Source organism: Chanos chanos, chromosome 8 (genome assembly GCF_902362185.1).
Source record: "Chanos chanos chromosome 8, fChaCha1.1, whole genome shotgun sequence".
NCBI lineage: Eukaryota > Metazoa > Chordata > Actinopteri > Gonorynchiformes > Chanidae > Chanos > Chanos chanos.
In genome coordinates, this window is record NC_044502.1 from 6,673,873 (window position 1) to 6,687,187 (window position 13,315).

The window sequence follows — 13,315 nt, forward strand, 5'->3', positions numbered from 1 at the left end:
TTTGGTGACGTCCAGAGACAGGAGCCAATGATAGGATGCTGAATGTGTAGTAACACGTCATTCCACTGAGGTCCAGGAACCGGCTCGGGCGAATCGCTTTTAACGAAACCCACTCGTTTCGACCTGTTTTGCCCATCTGCGTTATATTTTCGAAGCAGATGTGATTTAGGTTCATTCTTATATATTTATTTTCTCCTGAAGTGACAAAAAACACGGATCCATCCTAAAGGTATGTTAAACTCCTACTTTCCGTTACAAGTAGGCCAGTCGTCCTTCCTGTTTAGCACGAAGAGCAGTTAGCAAGTCCGGATTAACGAAACCGAGCATTTCTTAGCCAAAATACCTTTAGCTACGTTTCTTCCGTGTAACTCAGTGTAAGATACAGTACGTTTTCCATATCTCTATACTGAAATCACGCCGTTTGTTTATTATAAACAAGCATTTTCTTCTTTTATTTTAAATAACCATTCTCAAACTTACTGTGTTCTCTGCATTCAGGTTAGCTAACGAAATACACTGATGCAGTGTATGAAAGCAGCATCGTTTTACGCATGTAACCTAAAGACGTGGGAATAACCAATGTCTGTGTAATTTAAATGTCATTTGCTTTACATGTTGTGTATTCAGTGTAAGGTGTTTGATGTGTGTAAGACCTACGATGTAATGCTGTACTGTGGATATATCATTTAATTGAACTAGGTAGTATACCGTACTATAAGTCAGTAACGATTGTGGCCTTTGAGATACTGCCGAGGCAGAACTGTTTGCGTTACTTGTACCATGAGAATTGATTATTTGACTTGTTTTGTCACATGAGCATGGAAGGACCCTCTCTTGTGTAATCGAAGAATCGATAACGTGGCTAAGACTTAGAACTGCCCTGTCAATCCGGGATGAAATTTAGTGGGGCAGGTGATAAGCTGCTCTGAATGGGCCATCTTTCAGTGATAGTGGATCGAGAACAGTTGGTTCTGCTCTTAGTTCAGTTTGGAGTTATCAAGGGACAGCGTCTTCCGTGTCACATTTCCTTTGCGTGAGTGCCTAACTAGTTCCTTTCTGCATTGAGTTTGACGTGTGCAGTATTTGTGGAGGTAGGTGTGACCAATATTTACATAGGCTGAAATTAAATCTGACAAAAATCACGAACTTGTCGGGCTGGTTTTTGACGCATGAATCTATTGTCCCAAAAAAAAAAATCGCTCCTCTCGTCGCAAGCAACAACGTTGTCAAAGAACCGTCTGTCAAAACAAACCAGATGAATGGTGGAAATGCATTTCACCTTGTCGCCTGAGGGAGTATTTTTGACCTGACCGGTCCCCTTAAGGGATTGCCGGTTAAGTTGAAGTTTAGGCAGAACTCTGTGGTATGTCGTTCTTCCAGTTATAATGTCACAGCCCACAAGGTGTAGCTCAGGGTAGAAAAACAGCTTGTGTTTGTACAGTCTCTCAGTGACAGTCCTTCTTCGGTTGCTCGCAGTTCTCCTGACCTGCGACTATGGCGACGTACCAGGAGTTTATCCAACAGAATGAAGACCGCGACGGGGTTCGCTTCAGCTGGAATCTCTGGCCCTCGAGTCGACTTGAAGCCACGCGAATGGTGGTACCGGTATCCTGTCTGTTCACCCCGCTGAAAGAACGACCCGACTTACCTCCAGTCCAATATGAGCCTCTTCTCTGTACCCGAGCCAACTGTAAAGCCGTCCTCAACCCATTATGGTAAGCACAAGTAACTGAGGCTTGTCTGTGTATCTTTTAAGCGTACAATTGTAGATAGAATATCATTTTAAGAAAATATTGATATGAAATCACGTTTTTTTTCCTTTGGGGTTCCTATGCTCAAGTCCGGGCCAGATAGGCGACTAACGTATTCCTGTGACTTCTTTGTATGTTAATACAGGGAATAGCCGTTTGTTGACTACGTTTAGTCTCTTAGCCGTTAATCCATTCATGTTAATGAACTGCCGTAAAAGAGTGTATTGTTTCAGTTCATGTGCAAATGATGTCCCTAACATCTCATTTACAGTTACAACGGTACTTTGTGATTAAAGTCAAAGGCTTTTCTGCATGCGACCAGTCTTACATATATACTTGCCGATTTTGTGGGTTGTTTTTTTTTTGTTTGTTTTGGGGTTTTTTTTAACGGGACTAAGAGATGTGATATTGTGTAGTTATAATTTTACAACTGCCGTATTCAAGGTCATATGTATTGAACATGTTTGCTTTTCTGGCTGGCATAGTAAACTTACATGCAAATTTTTATTTTTGTAGTCAAGTGGATTTCCGAGCTAAAATATGGGCATGCAACTTCTGCTTCCAGAGAAACCCAGTGAGTGGACATAAGCATGAATATGCTGACAATTAAAAATCTCAAAATAGGACAGACAAAATATGCGAGCAGTAAATCCTTAGCGCACTGAGCTTGCAGCTGTAACAAACAAACTAACGAACAAAAAAAACCCCCTAAAATAAAAGTACCTCTTATTTTCAGTTACTCTTTCTATGAATATGCATGGATGATGAAAAGGGTTTGAAGCTACTTTTGTTGTTGTTGAGAATGTATCTGAACCAGTCTGTGCTTTGCTTTTCTTTCCAGTTTCCTCCATCATATTCGGGCATCTCAGAAGTGAACCAGCCAGCAGAACTCATGCCGCAGTTTTCCACTATCGAGTACATAGTGCAGGTAAATATAGCTGGCTGTACTTAGCACTGTACACAGACATGCTGTACTCTATGCATATCTGTGCACTCCTGACCTGAACCTACTGCTCCCTCAGCTGATTGATAACAGTTTGCCAAGATGTAACACCTTTCCCGCATTAAGGAACGGTTGCATCTTACCGTACGTAATCTGATTCCGCTGGAATTGTCTATGAAGTCATTTACAAAGATCTCGATGGTTCTGTTTGCAAAACACGTCCTTCGACAATGAAATGAGTCAAGTACGCTATCACAGCATTTGTCCCGTATCTCATACTATGGAGCAGAATGTTCCATACTTATCGCATACTTTGGCCCACTCGCAGTGACCTGTCATGAACGTTTACCGTGACGAGCGCAGCGCCCCCGACTAGATAGTGTAACTGACTGTGGTGTTTCCCCGTTTCTCCAGCGTGGTCCCCCGACGCCCCTCATCTTCCTGTACGTGGTGGACACGTGTCTGGAGGAGGAGGACCTGCAGGCCCTGCGCGAGTCCCTGCAGATGTCGCTCAGCCTCCTGCCGCCCAACGCCATGGTCGGACTCATCACCTTCGGCCGCATGATCCAGGTCCACGAGCTGAACTGCGAAGGTATCGCCAAGAGCTACGTCTTCCGCGGCAACAAGGACCTCGCTCCCAAACAGATCCAGGTCAGACATACTGCGGCATGGCGTTTTTCTTTTTTACCCACTGTGCGAAGTTGGATTTGATCTAGAGTATCTCAAAGCACCGTTAAAGGTAGTGAGGTAAATGAAACGCAGCAGTGCAGTAGTCACTGGGAGATCATTCAGCAGTGATATACATGATATACAAGGGGAATCAGGGATGTGTAAGGAGCTTAGAAGGACATTGATCAACACTGGTCTCGCTGAACTTCTCTCACAGGAGATGTTGGGTTTGATGAAGCCGGGCACCCCTGCACCTCAGGGTCGACCTGCGGCCCCTCAAGAAGCCACAGCCTCGTGCAGGTATGAGAAAGTCCTCGCACATGCCACCAAATACCGCTGAAGTGGATGAGCGGGTTCGCGCGAGAGGCAATATTAGATGTGGGTTTAGGAATTTAGAATGGTATTTGCATATAAGGAGGTACACTGTTTTGGTAGAAAACCCACAATATAAAAAAACGTAGATATGCCCTGTAGGCTTTAAATTGCAGATAGCTCACAGTTCACTGAAGATACTGCAAATTCCTGAGGTGTACAGGTCTACTTAACAAAGCCCAAACTTGTCGTATGAGATGCATTTTTTCTTTAGGAGTTAAAAGTGTCAAAAATATTTACTGTTGACTGACTGTGTTCTGCACGTGTCTCACAGGTTCCTGCAGCCTGTGCAGAAAGTGGACATGAACCTAACAGACCTCATGGGTGAACTACAGAGAGACCCATGGCCTGTTGCCCAAGGCAAGAGACCCCTCCGCTCCACAGGCATCGCCCTGTCCATCGCTGTGGGACTGCTGGAGGTATGACTGTTATGTCCACAGAAGGTCTAAAGAGTTAAAAATGCCGCATGATTTAAAGGTGGAGCTTCGTTGCAGTTGGACACGTAGTCAAACACGTATCTAAAGTAATTAAGCGGAGTGGTTTGTTCAAACAAGGTCGATATCTGTAATGTAATTCCAAGAATGCTCTCTGTTTGTAAAAAAATATATATATTTCTCAAGAGCAAAAATATTCCAACCATTCCAAATTTGAAGCACGCGATAGCCTCAGGGTGGTAGTGTGAGCAAGAATTCAATGTTTTGTTGTTGTTGGTTTTTTTTTTTTTCTTTGTTTTTAGTTCAAGTTCTGGCAGCTTAATAAGAGAGGCTGAACAAGCACGTAAATGACCTTCTAACCAAAGGTTCTGCGTCAGGTCTCTCAACACTCACGGCCATTTCACAAAATGCCTGAAAGGGTGTCCCAACCTTTGACTCTCAAGTCATGTCACGAAATGTTAAATGGGTTTCTTAGCCTTGAGAGAAAAAAAAACCTCATTTCCAAGTCAGCAGTTCCCAAACTGACTGGTGTATCTAGACCTCCAAAATGTCTCATCTGCTTTTGGTTTTGCTCTCTCGACCTGCTGATGGTTACGTGTCAGTAATGCTGGCACGCACGGGTCAAAGGGCTCTTTTTGCTGTCGTGTCTTATCAACTCTCCTGCTCCGTGCAGTCACTACTGTTGTGTAATAGTGAGAATTTGTCTCTTCCCCCAGCGTCTCTGGAGAGTCCGTGTTTGATAACACCGTGGCGCTTGTAGTCCAGCAGGTCACAGATTATCCTTTAATTCTTGCCCGATAGTTTTTCACCATTGGCAGTGAGAAGAACAGAGTCCAGTGTAGCAATTCTAATCACCATGGCGACAAAGGCATTGCTTGCTGAGTGTTGTTTTATTGACAACAATTACGATTACTTGGAACTAAAAGTATGAAAGTATATGGTTCTTTGGGCTAACTAACCTAACCCAGTTTCTCGCTCTCTCTCTCTCTCCGTCCCTCTCTCTCTCTCCCTCCTTCTTTCTCTTTCTCTCCACCCTTAGGGTACCTTCCCTAACACAGGAGCACGGATCATGCTCTTCACAGGTGGTCCTCCTACTCAGGGCCCTGGCATGGTGGTGGGAGATGAACTGAAGACCCCCATTCGCTCCTGGCACGACATCCAGAAAGACAACGCGCGTCATCTGAAGAAGGCCACCAAGGTTGGTGAACACAGTAGTCTTAAGCTGTGAGACGAAGAACGTTCCAGGTCATTTGTGCGTTCACGTTTTCTACGCGAAGCTCGCTATAGATGTATAACATCCCGCGTTCCAAATTTGTGCAGTACTACGAGGCCTTGGCAAACCGGGCTGCCACGAGCGGACACTGCGTCGATATCTACGCCTGCGCTCTGGACCAGACGGGACTGTTGGAGATGAAGTGCCTGTCCAATCTCACAGGGTAAATATCGAATTGCCAACGGCATTGCTGCTCCAAAACTTGACTAATTCAGCTAAAACGTGACCGAGATGACTGTCGCACCCTGAAACGCAATGTTTACTTTTACATTTTGCCTTCAGCCCAAAGAGGCTTCTAGAAGGGGCGTAGAGAACAGGTTTAAACTGACAGTCAGTCTCAGTACGCAAAGCTCCCACCAAAAAACAGTCCCAAAGAGCTTGTATGGTTTTAGTGTTATATTGAATCAATTATTTTTTTTCCTCCATGTAACTGAAATGCAGACCAGTAATGTGAGTGGGTACAAAAATCAGACAGATGTGAAAGAGGTGAGTTTAGTTCTCTTGGCTTACGGGTGTTGTGTCGTCCTCTCTCAGGGGTCACATTGTCATGGGAGATTCCTTCAACACCTCCCTCTTCAAGCAGACCTTCCAGAGGGTCTTTAGCAAAGACTACAACGGAGAGTTTCGCATGGCTTTTGGAGGCACTCTGGAAGTAAAGGTAACGCAGAATTTACCTTTTACCTTTTTACCAAATTTGCGCATTTTCACAGTCACCAACAAAACTGGAGCTGGTAAAGACATAGTTTAAAATTCACCTAACAGAATTTTCCAGAACAGTGCTTTCAATGTGTGGGGTATTTAAGTGCAAATCATTATCGAAACCATTTATGAGTTTCATTTTTGTTTGTTTTTTTTAAGACCTCGAGAGAATTGAAGGTAGCAGGTGCAATTGGACCATGCGTGTCTCTCAACTCAAAGGGACCTTGTGTCTCAGAGAATGTAAGTCTGCCTGTCATCTGATTACTGTCACCTCAATACCAGTAGTGTAATCTTTAATATTACTTCATAGAAAAAAAAATAAGTAAGCTACTGTGTGAATAGTAGCCCTCAATGACTGAAAATAAGTACTTTGGAATGTGTCTTCATCTAGCTGGTTCTGTTCCAGAGTTTTATTTGGGAGGAGGGGGGGGGCAACAAAATGAGGACAAAAAACCTGATCCTTGCGATACGTCATTCAATTATTTGTTCTCATCTGCTTGTAGGAAATGGGAACTGGAGGCACATGCCAGTGGAAACTGTGTAATCTGGACCCATCCACTACACTGGGAATGTACTTTGAGGTTGTGAACCAGGTATGTTGTAGTGTATATATAGTCCATATTACCATAGCAGGTATCTTGTTTGGGGTGTGTGTCTCTTTTTTTATAGGATCATATTTATGAACGACCCTTTTTTTTGTTCTGTATGGCAGCACAACGCTCCCATTCCCCAGGGAGGCCGAGGAGTCGTCCAGTTTGTCACCCAGTACCAGCACTCCAGCACACAGAGACGTATCCGTGTCACCACCGTCGCCAGGAAGTGAGTGTCTTTCAAAGAGCTGGCTGTGGGTGTTATACGAACAGTCTTTCATTCTCCGTTTTAAGCGCTGTCAAAAGTCCTTCATCCGTTTGTATGTTCTCAGTTCTCAGTGTTTTTTTTTTTTTTTTTAACTGTTTCCTTTATTAATGGCTTCATTGCAGGCCCGTTTATCAATGTAATCTCACACCACACTTCAGCGCTATAGAACAGTTCAAGTTTTAAAAGCTCTTTAGTTTGATTGTGCTTTCGTAGGAACGCCTTAAGCTTTCTTGTGTAAATCCAGGATCCTTTTTACTACATACGACGTCATCGCCCAGTGTCTGTTCTTTTTTTTTTTTTATGCAGGTGTACAAAAATAGAGTTAATATTTACATAGAGAGCAAAGATATTTGCTCACTCCCTAGTATGCTAAGACATTCACCGTTTGCAAGCTGCGCGCGTGCGTCATTCTTTGCTAACCGGTTGTGTGGTTTTTTTTTTTTTTTGCCACGCCCCACAGCTGGGCAGATGCGCAATCTCAGATCCAGCACATCGAGTCGTCCTTCGACCAGGAAGCCTCCGCGGTCCTCATGGCCAGGCTGGGCGTGTTCAGGGCGGAGTCGGAGGAGGGGCCGGATGTTCTACGTTGGCTTGACAGACAGCTCATTCGCTTGGTGAGTTTTTTTTTTCCCACGCGGAAAGAAATGAGAGATCCTCTTTTCTTCCTGCTCCGCTGCTATTTTTCGCTCGCCTGACGCAAGAGGTTTCTCCGTGTGACAGGAGAGAGTTTTACACACCTTAATTCTTTATCTGAATACAGCTGGAGAAATGAGTCATAGGAACTTCTTTGTGACTCGTTTTCTTATCACATATTTTAAATTACAAACATATCTTTGCGCCTCTTGGCATGCTGCTTTGAATCGGGGCGCTCCCTGAACAGAACTGGTCTTGGAAAACGTTTGATATTAATGAATCAAACTTGAGAAACGTCTGATATCGAATCACCTCTGTTGTGTTTTATCTCTTTGTTTTCAGTGTCAGAAGTTTGGACAGTTCAATAAAGATGACCCCAACTCATTCAGACTGTCGGAGTCCCTGTCTCTCTACCCGCAGGTGAGACTAAAAATTAACCACCTGTCATTTGCTAAATTATTTTCCTAAGCGCGTACTTACGGTTTGTGTAGAGGCCTATCCTATTTACATGCGATAGAACGTTCTAGACTGTGAAAACTCATGCCCTGGTTTTTTTTCCCACCTTTATTTTTCAGTTTATGTTCCACCTGAGGAGGTCTCCGTTCCTGCAGGTGTTTAACAACAGCCCGGACGAGTCTTCCTACTACAGACACCACTTTATGAGACAGGACCTGACTCAGTCTCTCATTATGATTCAACCCATTCTCTACTCCTACTCTTTCCACGGCCCCCCAGAGGTCAGCACAGAGCCGTCCCTCTGCATCCCTCACACTGAAATATTTACTTATCCGTACCGTTAAAACCGGGGCACAGAGGTGTAACTCTTGTTTTTTGTCTCTGTGTAAAAGATTGATTTGTGCGCAAGTGAACGAAGCGAACAATGTTGTTGTCTTTGTCATATTCTGTGTCATTTGTGACGTTAAGCTGATCGAATTGTTCCTCGTCACGGTTTGATTCCAGTTTTTGCTTGTTTTCGCATTTGCAGCCAGTGCTTCTGGACAGCAGCAGTATTCTTCCAGATCGCATTCTGTTGATGGACACCTTCTTCCAGCTTGTCATCTATCATGGAGAGGTAACCTGACATTACTTGATCCTCACAGACGAATGCACATAACTACACAATTATAAATCTTGTAACGGGACACTTTGTCTGATCTACAAGTCTACCCCAGTCGCTGAAATTTGCACGGTCCATTTCATGATCAAAAACTGTTAGATGAATTTGAATACGTCAGAACTAGTGAATGATTTTTTTGTGTGTGTGTGTGTGATAGACTATTGCTCAGTGGAGGAAGGCTGGCTACCAGAACATGCCCGAGTACGAGAACTTCAAACAGCTCCTCCAGGCTCCGCTGGATGATGCCCAGGAGATCCTGCAGATGCGTTTCCCAATGCCCCGATACATCGACACAGAACACGGAGGCTCGCAAGCCCGGTTCCTGCTCTCTAAGGTCAACCCATCTCAGACGCACAACAACCTCTACGCCTGGGGACAGGTATGTTCTACCCACGACTCACATATTATCCGCTGAAGGCGAGAACAATGAAAGTAGGTTGCCCCGCCCCCCCCTTCTCAAAGGGCGTTCCTGTTGAATCGTTTGAAAGTGCGTAAGAGCCTGTTTTGTTTCGTTTTTGTTTTTTTGTGGAAGAGAGAGATGATCTCTGTTTACAGTACTGAACAGTTTTTCTCAGTGCTTCCTCTGTTTATTTCCTTTTCATTTTCTGATGAATCTTACATCTAGCGTCTGCATGGCCTTTAATGGAATGTTTTGCCTTGATAAAAGCAACTTGTTCCTGTGATTTTTGGAATGTTCCGTGTTCCAAAGTCTCTCATCTGATTGACTCACTTATCTTTTTTTTTTTGTCTTTTTTCTTTTATCCGTTCCAGGAGACTGGAGCTCCTATCCTCACAGATGATGTCAGCCTTCAAGTCTTCATGGACCATCTAAAGAAGTTGGCTGTGTCTAGCTCAGCCTAAAGCCCCCAGCCTTAGAAAAGAAAGAAGAAAGAAAGAAAAATAGAAAGAATGAAGAAATTTCCTACTTTTACAGAACCATATCCACATTTCCTTCCATAACCATGGTTGTCATGTTTCAAAAAGGGGTATCCATATTTTTGCTCATAAAACCTCTGTTATAAAGCCATGTCATACCTCAAAGAGTTGTATTTTAGATCATTTTTACTTTCCCTTTTTAATTATGTTAATTAACATGTTTGTGTTGCGTTGTTCTGTTGTTGTTTTGTGTGTACGTTTTATTTTATTTGGAGCTCAGTGGTCAGGTCTGTTTAGTCAGGTTGAAAACATCATATTATGTTTTGTTTTGTTTGTTTTTTTTTTTCCTCCCCTGCCTTTGTGTTATTTTGAAAGAGAATATTTAATGTTCTGACGGATGAAAGTCTTCAGTTCTTATGTAGCTTTGTAATTATTTTCCAAAAGTGTATTAAGACTTGCATTTCAATGAAGAACATTTTAGTTAAATGTGAAGTTATTGTTTAAGATGCTGCCCGGAAGTTTCTTCTCTTCAAAGTATGTCTTTTCTTACTTCACGGAGCAATACTGTCTTTTCACTGGAAATGTCCTTAGGTTTGAAAGGGGAAAAGGTGACATGAAAACCTCTAAAATTCTACTTGTTTAAACAAATGAGAGTACGGTTTTTATAATTTCTTATGAACTGTTCATTCCTCTGAAAAAAAGAAAAAAAAACCAGACTGGACACAACTATGGTGTGCTCGTGACTGGTAATCGGTCTGAGGACCGAAAAAGGGATTAACTGACATTTCCAGCCTGGTCTTGATTAACGATTATTAAATAATGCTATGCATAACATGTTTGGTCAAGATAACCTGTTGTCAGTTTGTTTAACTGAAAGATGTTGAGACACCAATGAACTGCCTTGGTAGTGTAACCCAGACAAATAAACCTGATTACTCAAAACAAACCTGCACTTTTCGAGAGCTCCTTAACCACATTGGTTTACGCATTGTATCCGGCGTCGCCAAGAACGCTGCGACCGTTTGTAGACGCGTGACAAACTATATGGCAATTTTATTATAGAAAATTTGTCACGCATGAAACACACGTTTGTGACTGCACTCAACGTGGTCCAATATTATAATACACACGTAGGATGAACTTACATCACGTGTAGCCTATATCGTTTTTAGAACTGTAGTCATATGTAGGACACCGTATGCCCACGGCTAACTGTAAGGCATGTGTGGATGCTGAGTGATATGTAGGCCTCTGTAGATTGTTTTGATGTTGACGTAATTAGCCTGATATCGCTAACTGATTAAAACCCACAGTATTCAGATGAGGGGGCTACCATCTTCATGCTACCTCCTCTTAACGGATCAAAAAGCAAGAGTTGTTAGTCTGTCTTATTAAGAGATTACTGTGTGACCTAAAACCGTTGAAAGAACCCATGCGAAAAACGCATGGGCTTCCTGTTGAAATGCATCGTTTTTAGCCTGGTAATCCCCCACTCAAAACAATCTCCGCTCAGAGATAAACACCTTCCTTGGTCTGTGATGTAGGCGCTCCCTCTAGCGTTTCTCCTCATTTATGGTATACTTTTTTTTGTAAGGCAAATGTAGGTCAAACTCTGAGGATGAGTCGTAGAACAAGTTATCTCTCAGAAAAGAATGTTTCCCTCAATCGTTGACGTGATGGTGTCAAACATCTGATGACAATACCACAGTAGTTGCACGTCCCTTTTTAATGTGGGGTCTACTTCTGTCTTTGATGTTAAATCTAGTTATCTAACAACCGGGTAGTTAAGAACAAAAGTGGAAATCCACGCAAGGAAATCTCTCAAAATACACCTTTTCAGGTTTCCACGTGTTTATTTTTATTTTAACTTTTAATTATTTATTTAGGTCCGGAAGTCTATGTAAACAAACTTATTTGAGTAATATTTGAAAGAAGTCTCTTGAAGTCACTGGGCGACATTCGCTGAAATGTAAAGTGTATGAACAAGCAGTCGCAAATTATTTTTCACACCAGGTATGTTCCTCCGAGCGACAACTTTACGACTAGAGAAATACGATAAAATATCGTCGTATGTGGAACAGTCAAAGCAGCTGCCATCTGTGAGTTATTGGTGGTAGTGCGCCTCTACTCGCATTGGGGGCAGTCGCTGGAGTGAGCACAGTTTACTGCAGGCACCCAGTATCGCCACCAGAGGGAGTTAGATGGTTCCGAGTAAAAGTGAGTGATACCATATATTTACATTTAGATCCGACACTAAGTATTTTCAAAGTAGTAGGCTACTGGAGATATTTACACCGATACCGATAGTCTTAACTCTTCAATGCTGCAGTGCACGTTTTCTGCATGTTCTGTTTAAACATTTTTGGTGGGTAAAAATCTTTTCTGTTAGTGTGACCTTCTGAAGGCTTAGATCAAATGTTGGCTTGAATAACAGGAGTTTGCAGAGTGGTGATGCGCGCCTGTCAGAGCACGGGCCTACAGAGTGAAAGACTGGCCTCAAAAACATTTTTCACCTCTTTAATTCAAACCTGTCTTGAAGAGCATATTGTGTTCATTTTTCCCCGTTAAACGGTAATTACCTGAACGTCAAAAGCATTTTGTCTTTCAAATCTGTGTTGAGGTCATGCCGCATTACTTGAAAAAAGAAATCAACCCAAACAGGAAATAGCACGAAACAATTTTATCTGTAAATAGTTAATAAGGAATAGTAGTATAAAATATGATGATTGAACAGTGAATTAACAGGTAGCACATCATGACTTTATTGTGGTCATCATGCATATCTTCGTGAATGGCACGTGCCAGTATTTGAAAAGACGTGTGTTGTTAGCATGTCATAATTTCTTCTCACAAACATGACATGATCGCCAGTGATGTGCGGTGAGGTCAGTGGCTGGGTAGGCAGTGGGCATTTACAAATCCAAATTACATCCTACATCCTTACATCCTTAACTCTTCTAACTGCCAGAGAATTCTAGAATATTGTGCCCCCCTCCTGGCTGAACTGCATTCCTCACCAAAACCTCATTATCAATACAGTATCACATCAGCTTATTAGTGGTCCAGGCAACGGGAGGGATCACTTGCGCTGAGATAACATACAAGACGGGTATACAGAACAAACCAACCCCTCTGACCGAAACAGTGCATTAACACTTAACTTAAACTACAACCCAATGTGCATCGATTCAACAAGTCATGAGGTCACTTAACTGCAAACGCACAAGAATATCAGATGTGACACAGTCTACAGTGTAACTGCATGTAAGAGTCAAGTAACACAGTCTGTCAGCCAGCTAGGCGGGCAAGTATCTTGCATGGGCCTGGGTGTGCAAGTGAGATCGGGTGGCTTAGTTTCCTCGTTTGTGTGCGTGCGTGTAGCTGTGGTTTCAGGGGATGCAGAAAGGTGGGATGCGTTCCAGGTTTTACTGTTACTCAGTATGTATGTACCTACACCAACCTTCTCACTTATTGTTAGAGAGTCACTGAACTGCCGGTGTCCTTTAGGGACATGTAACGGGTTTCTCACTCGCACTCTCTGTCTCCTTTTTGGAAGCAAGGAGAACGAGCACCTCGGCCGTGTACACCTTTACGTTGTGCTGCAGTTGCCTGACCCTGAAGCGAATCTCTATATTTGTATCCATATTCGAGTCAGGTGGCAACAGAGTCAGCTTTGTGCGCATTGGTCGT

General features: G+C 42.9%; 1 protein-coding gene across 3 annotated transcripts; it reads left to right on the forward strand.

Annotated features, from left to right (window-relative positions):
* Window positions 1-73: 73 nt before the first annotated feature.
* Window positions 74-10,571, forward strand: sec23b (SEC23 homolog B, coat complex II component). 3 transcript variants are annotated; one of them, XM_030781333.1, is made up of 19 exons: window positions 74-229; window positions 1,477-1,715; window positions 2,268-2,325; window positions 2,593-2,679; window positions 3,109-3,345; window positions 3,581-3,663; window positions 4,010-4,154; window positions 5,209-5,367; window positions 5,490-5,605; window positions 5,977-6,100; window positions 6,301-6,381; window positions 6,645-6,734; window positions 6,854-6,960; window positions 7,460-7,613; window positions 7,975-8,052; window positions 8,208-8,369; window positions 8,618-8,704; window positions 8,907-9,128; window positions 9,521-10,571. In XM_030781333.1, the coding sequence occupies exons 2-19, from the start codon at window positions 1,495-1,497 to the stop codon at window positions 9,608-9,610; spliced, it is 2,301 nt and encodes a 766-aa protein (XP_030637193.1). In that variant the 5' UTR covers window positions 74-229; window positions 1,477-1,494; the 3' UTR covers window positions 9,611-10,571. The 3 variants fall into 3 exon arrangements, with proteins under 3 accessions (XP_030637193.1, XP_030637194.1, XP_030637195.1); XM_030781334.1 differs by lacking the exon at window positions 74-229 and adding an exon at window positions 929-1,033; XM_030781335.1 differs by lacking the exon at window positions 74-229 and adding an exon at window positions 1,059-1,091.
* The last annotated feature ends 2,744 nt before the right edge of the window (window positions 10,572-13,315 follow it).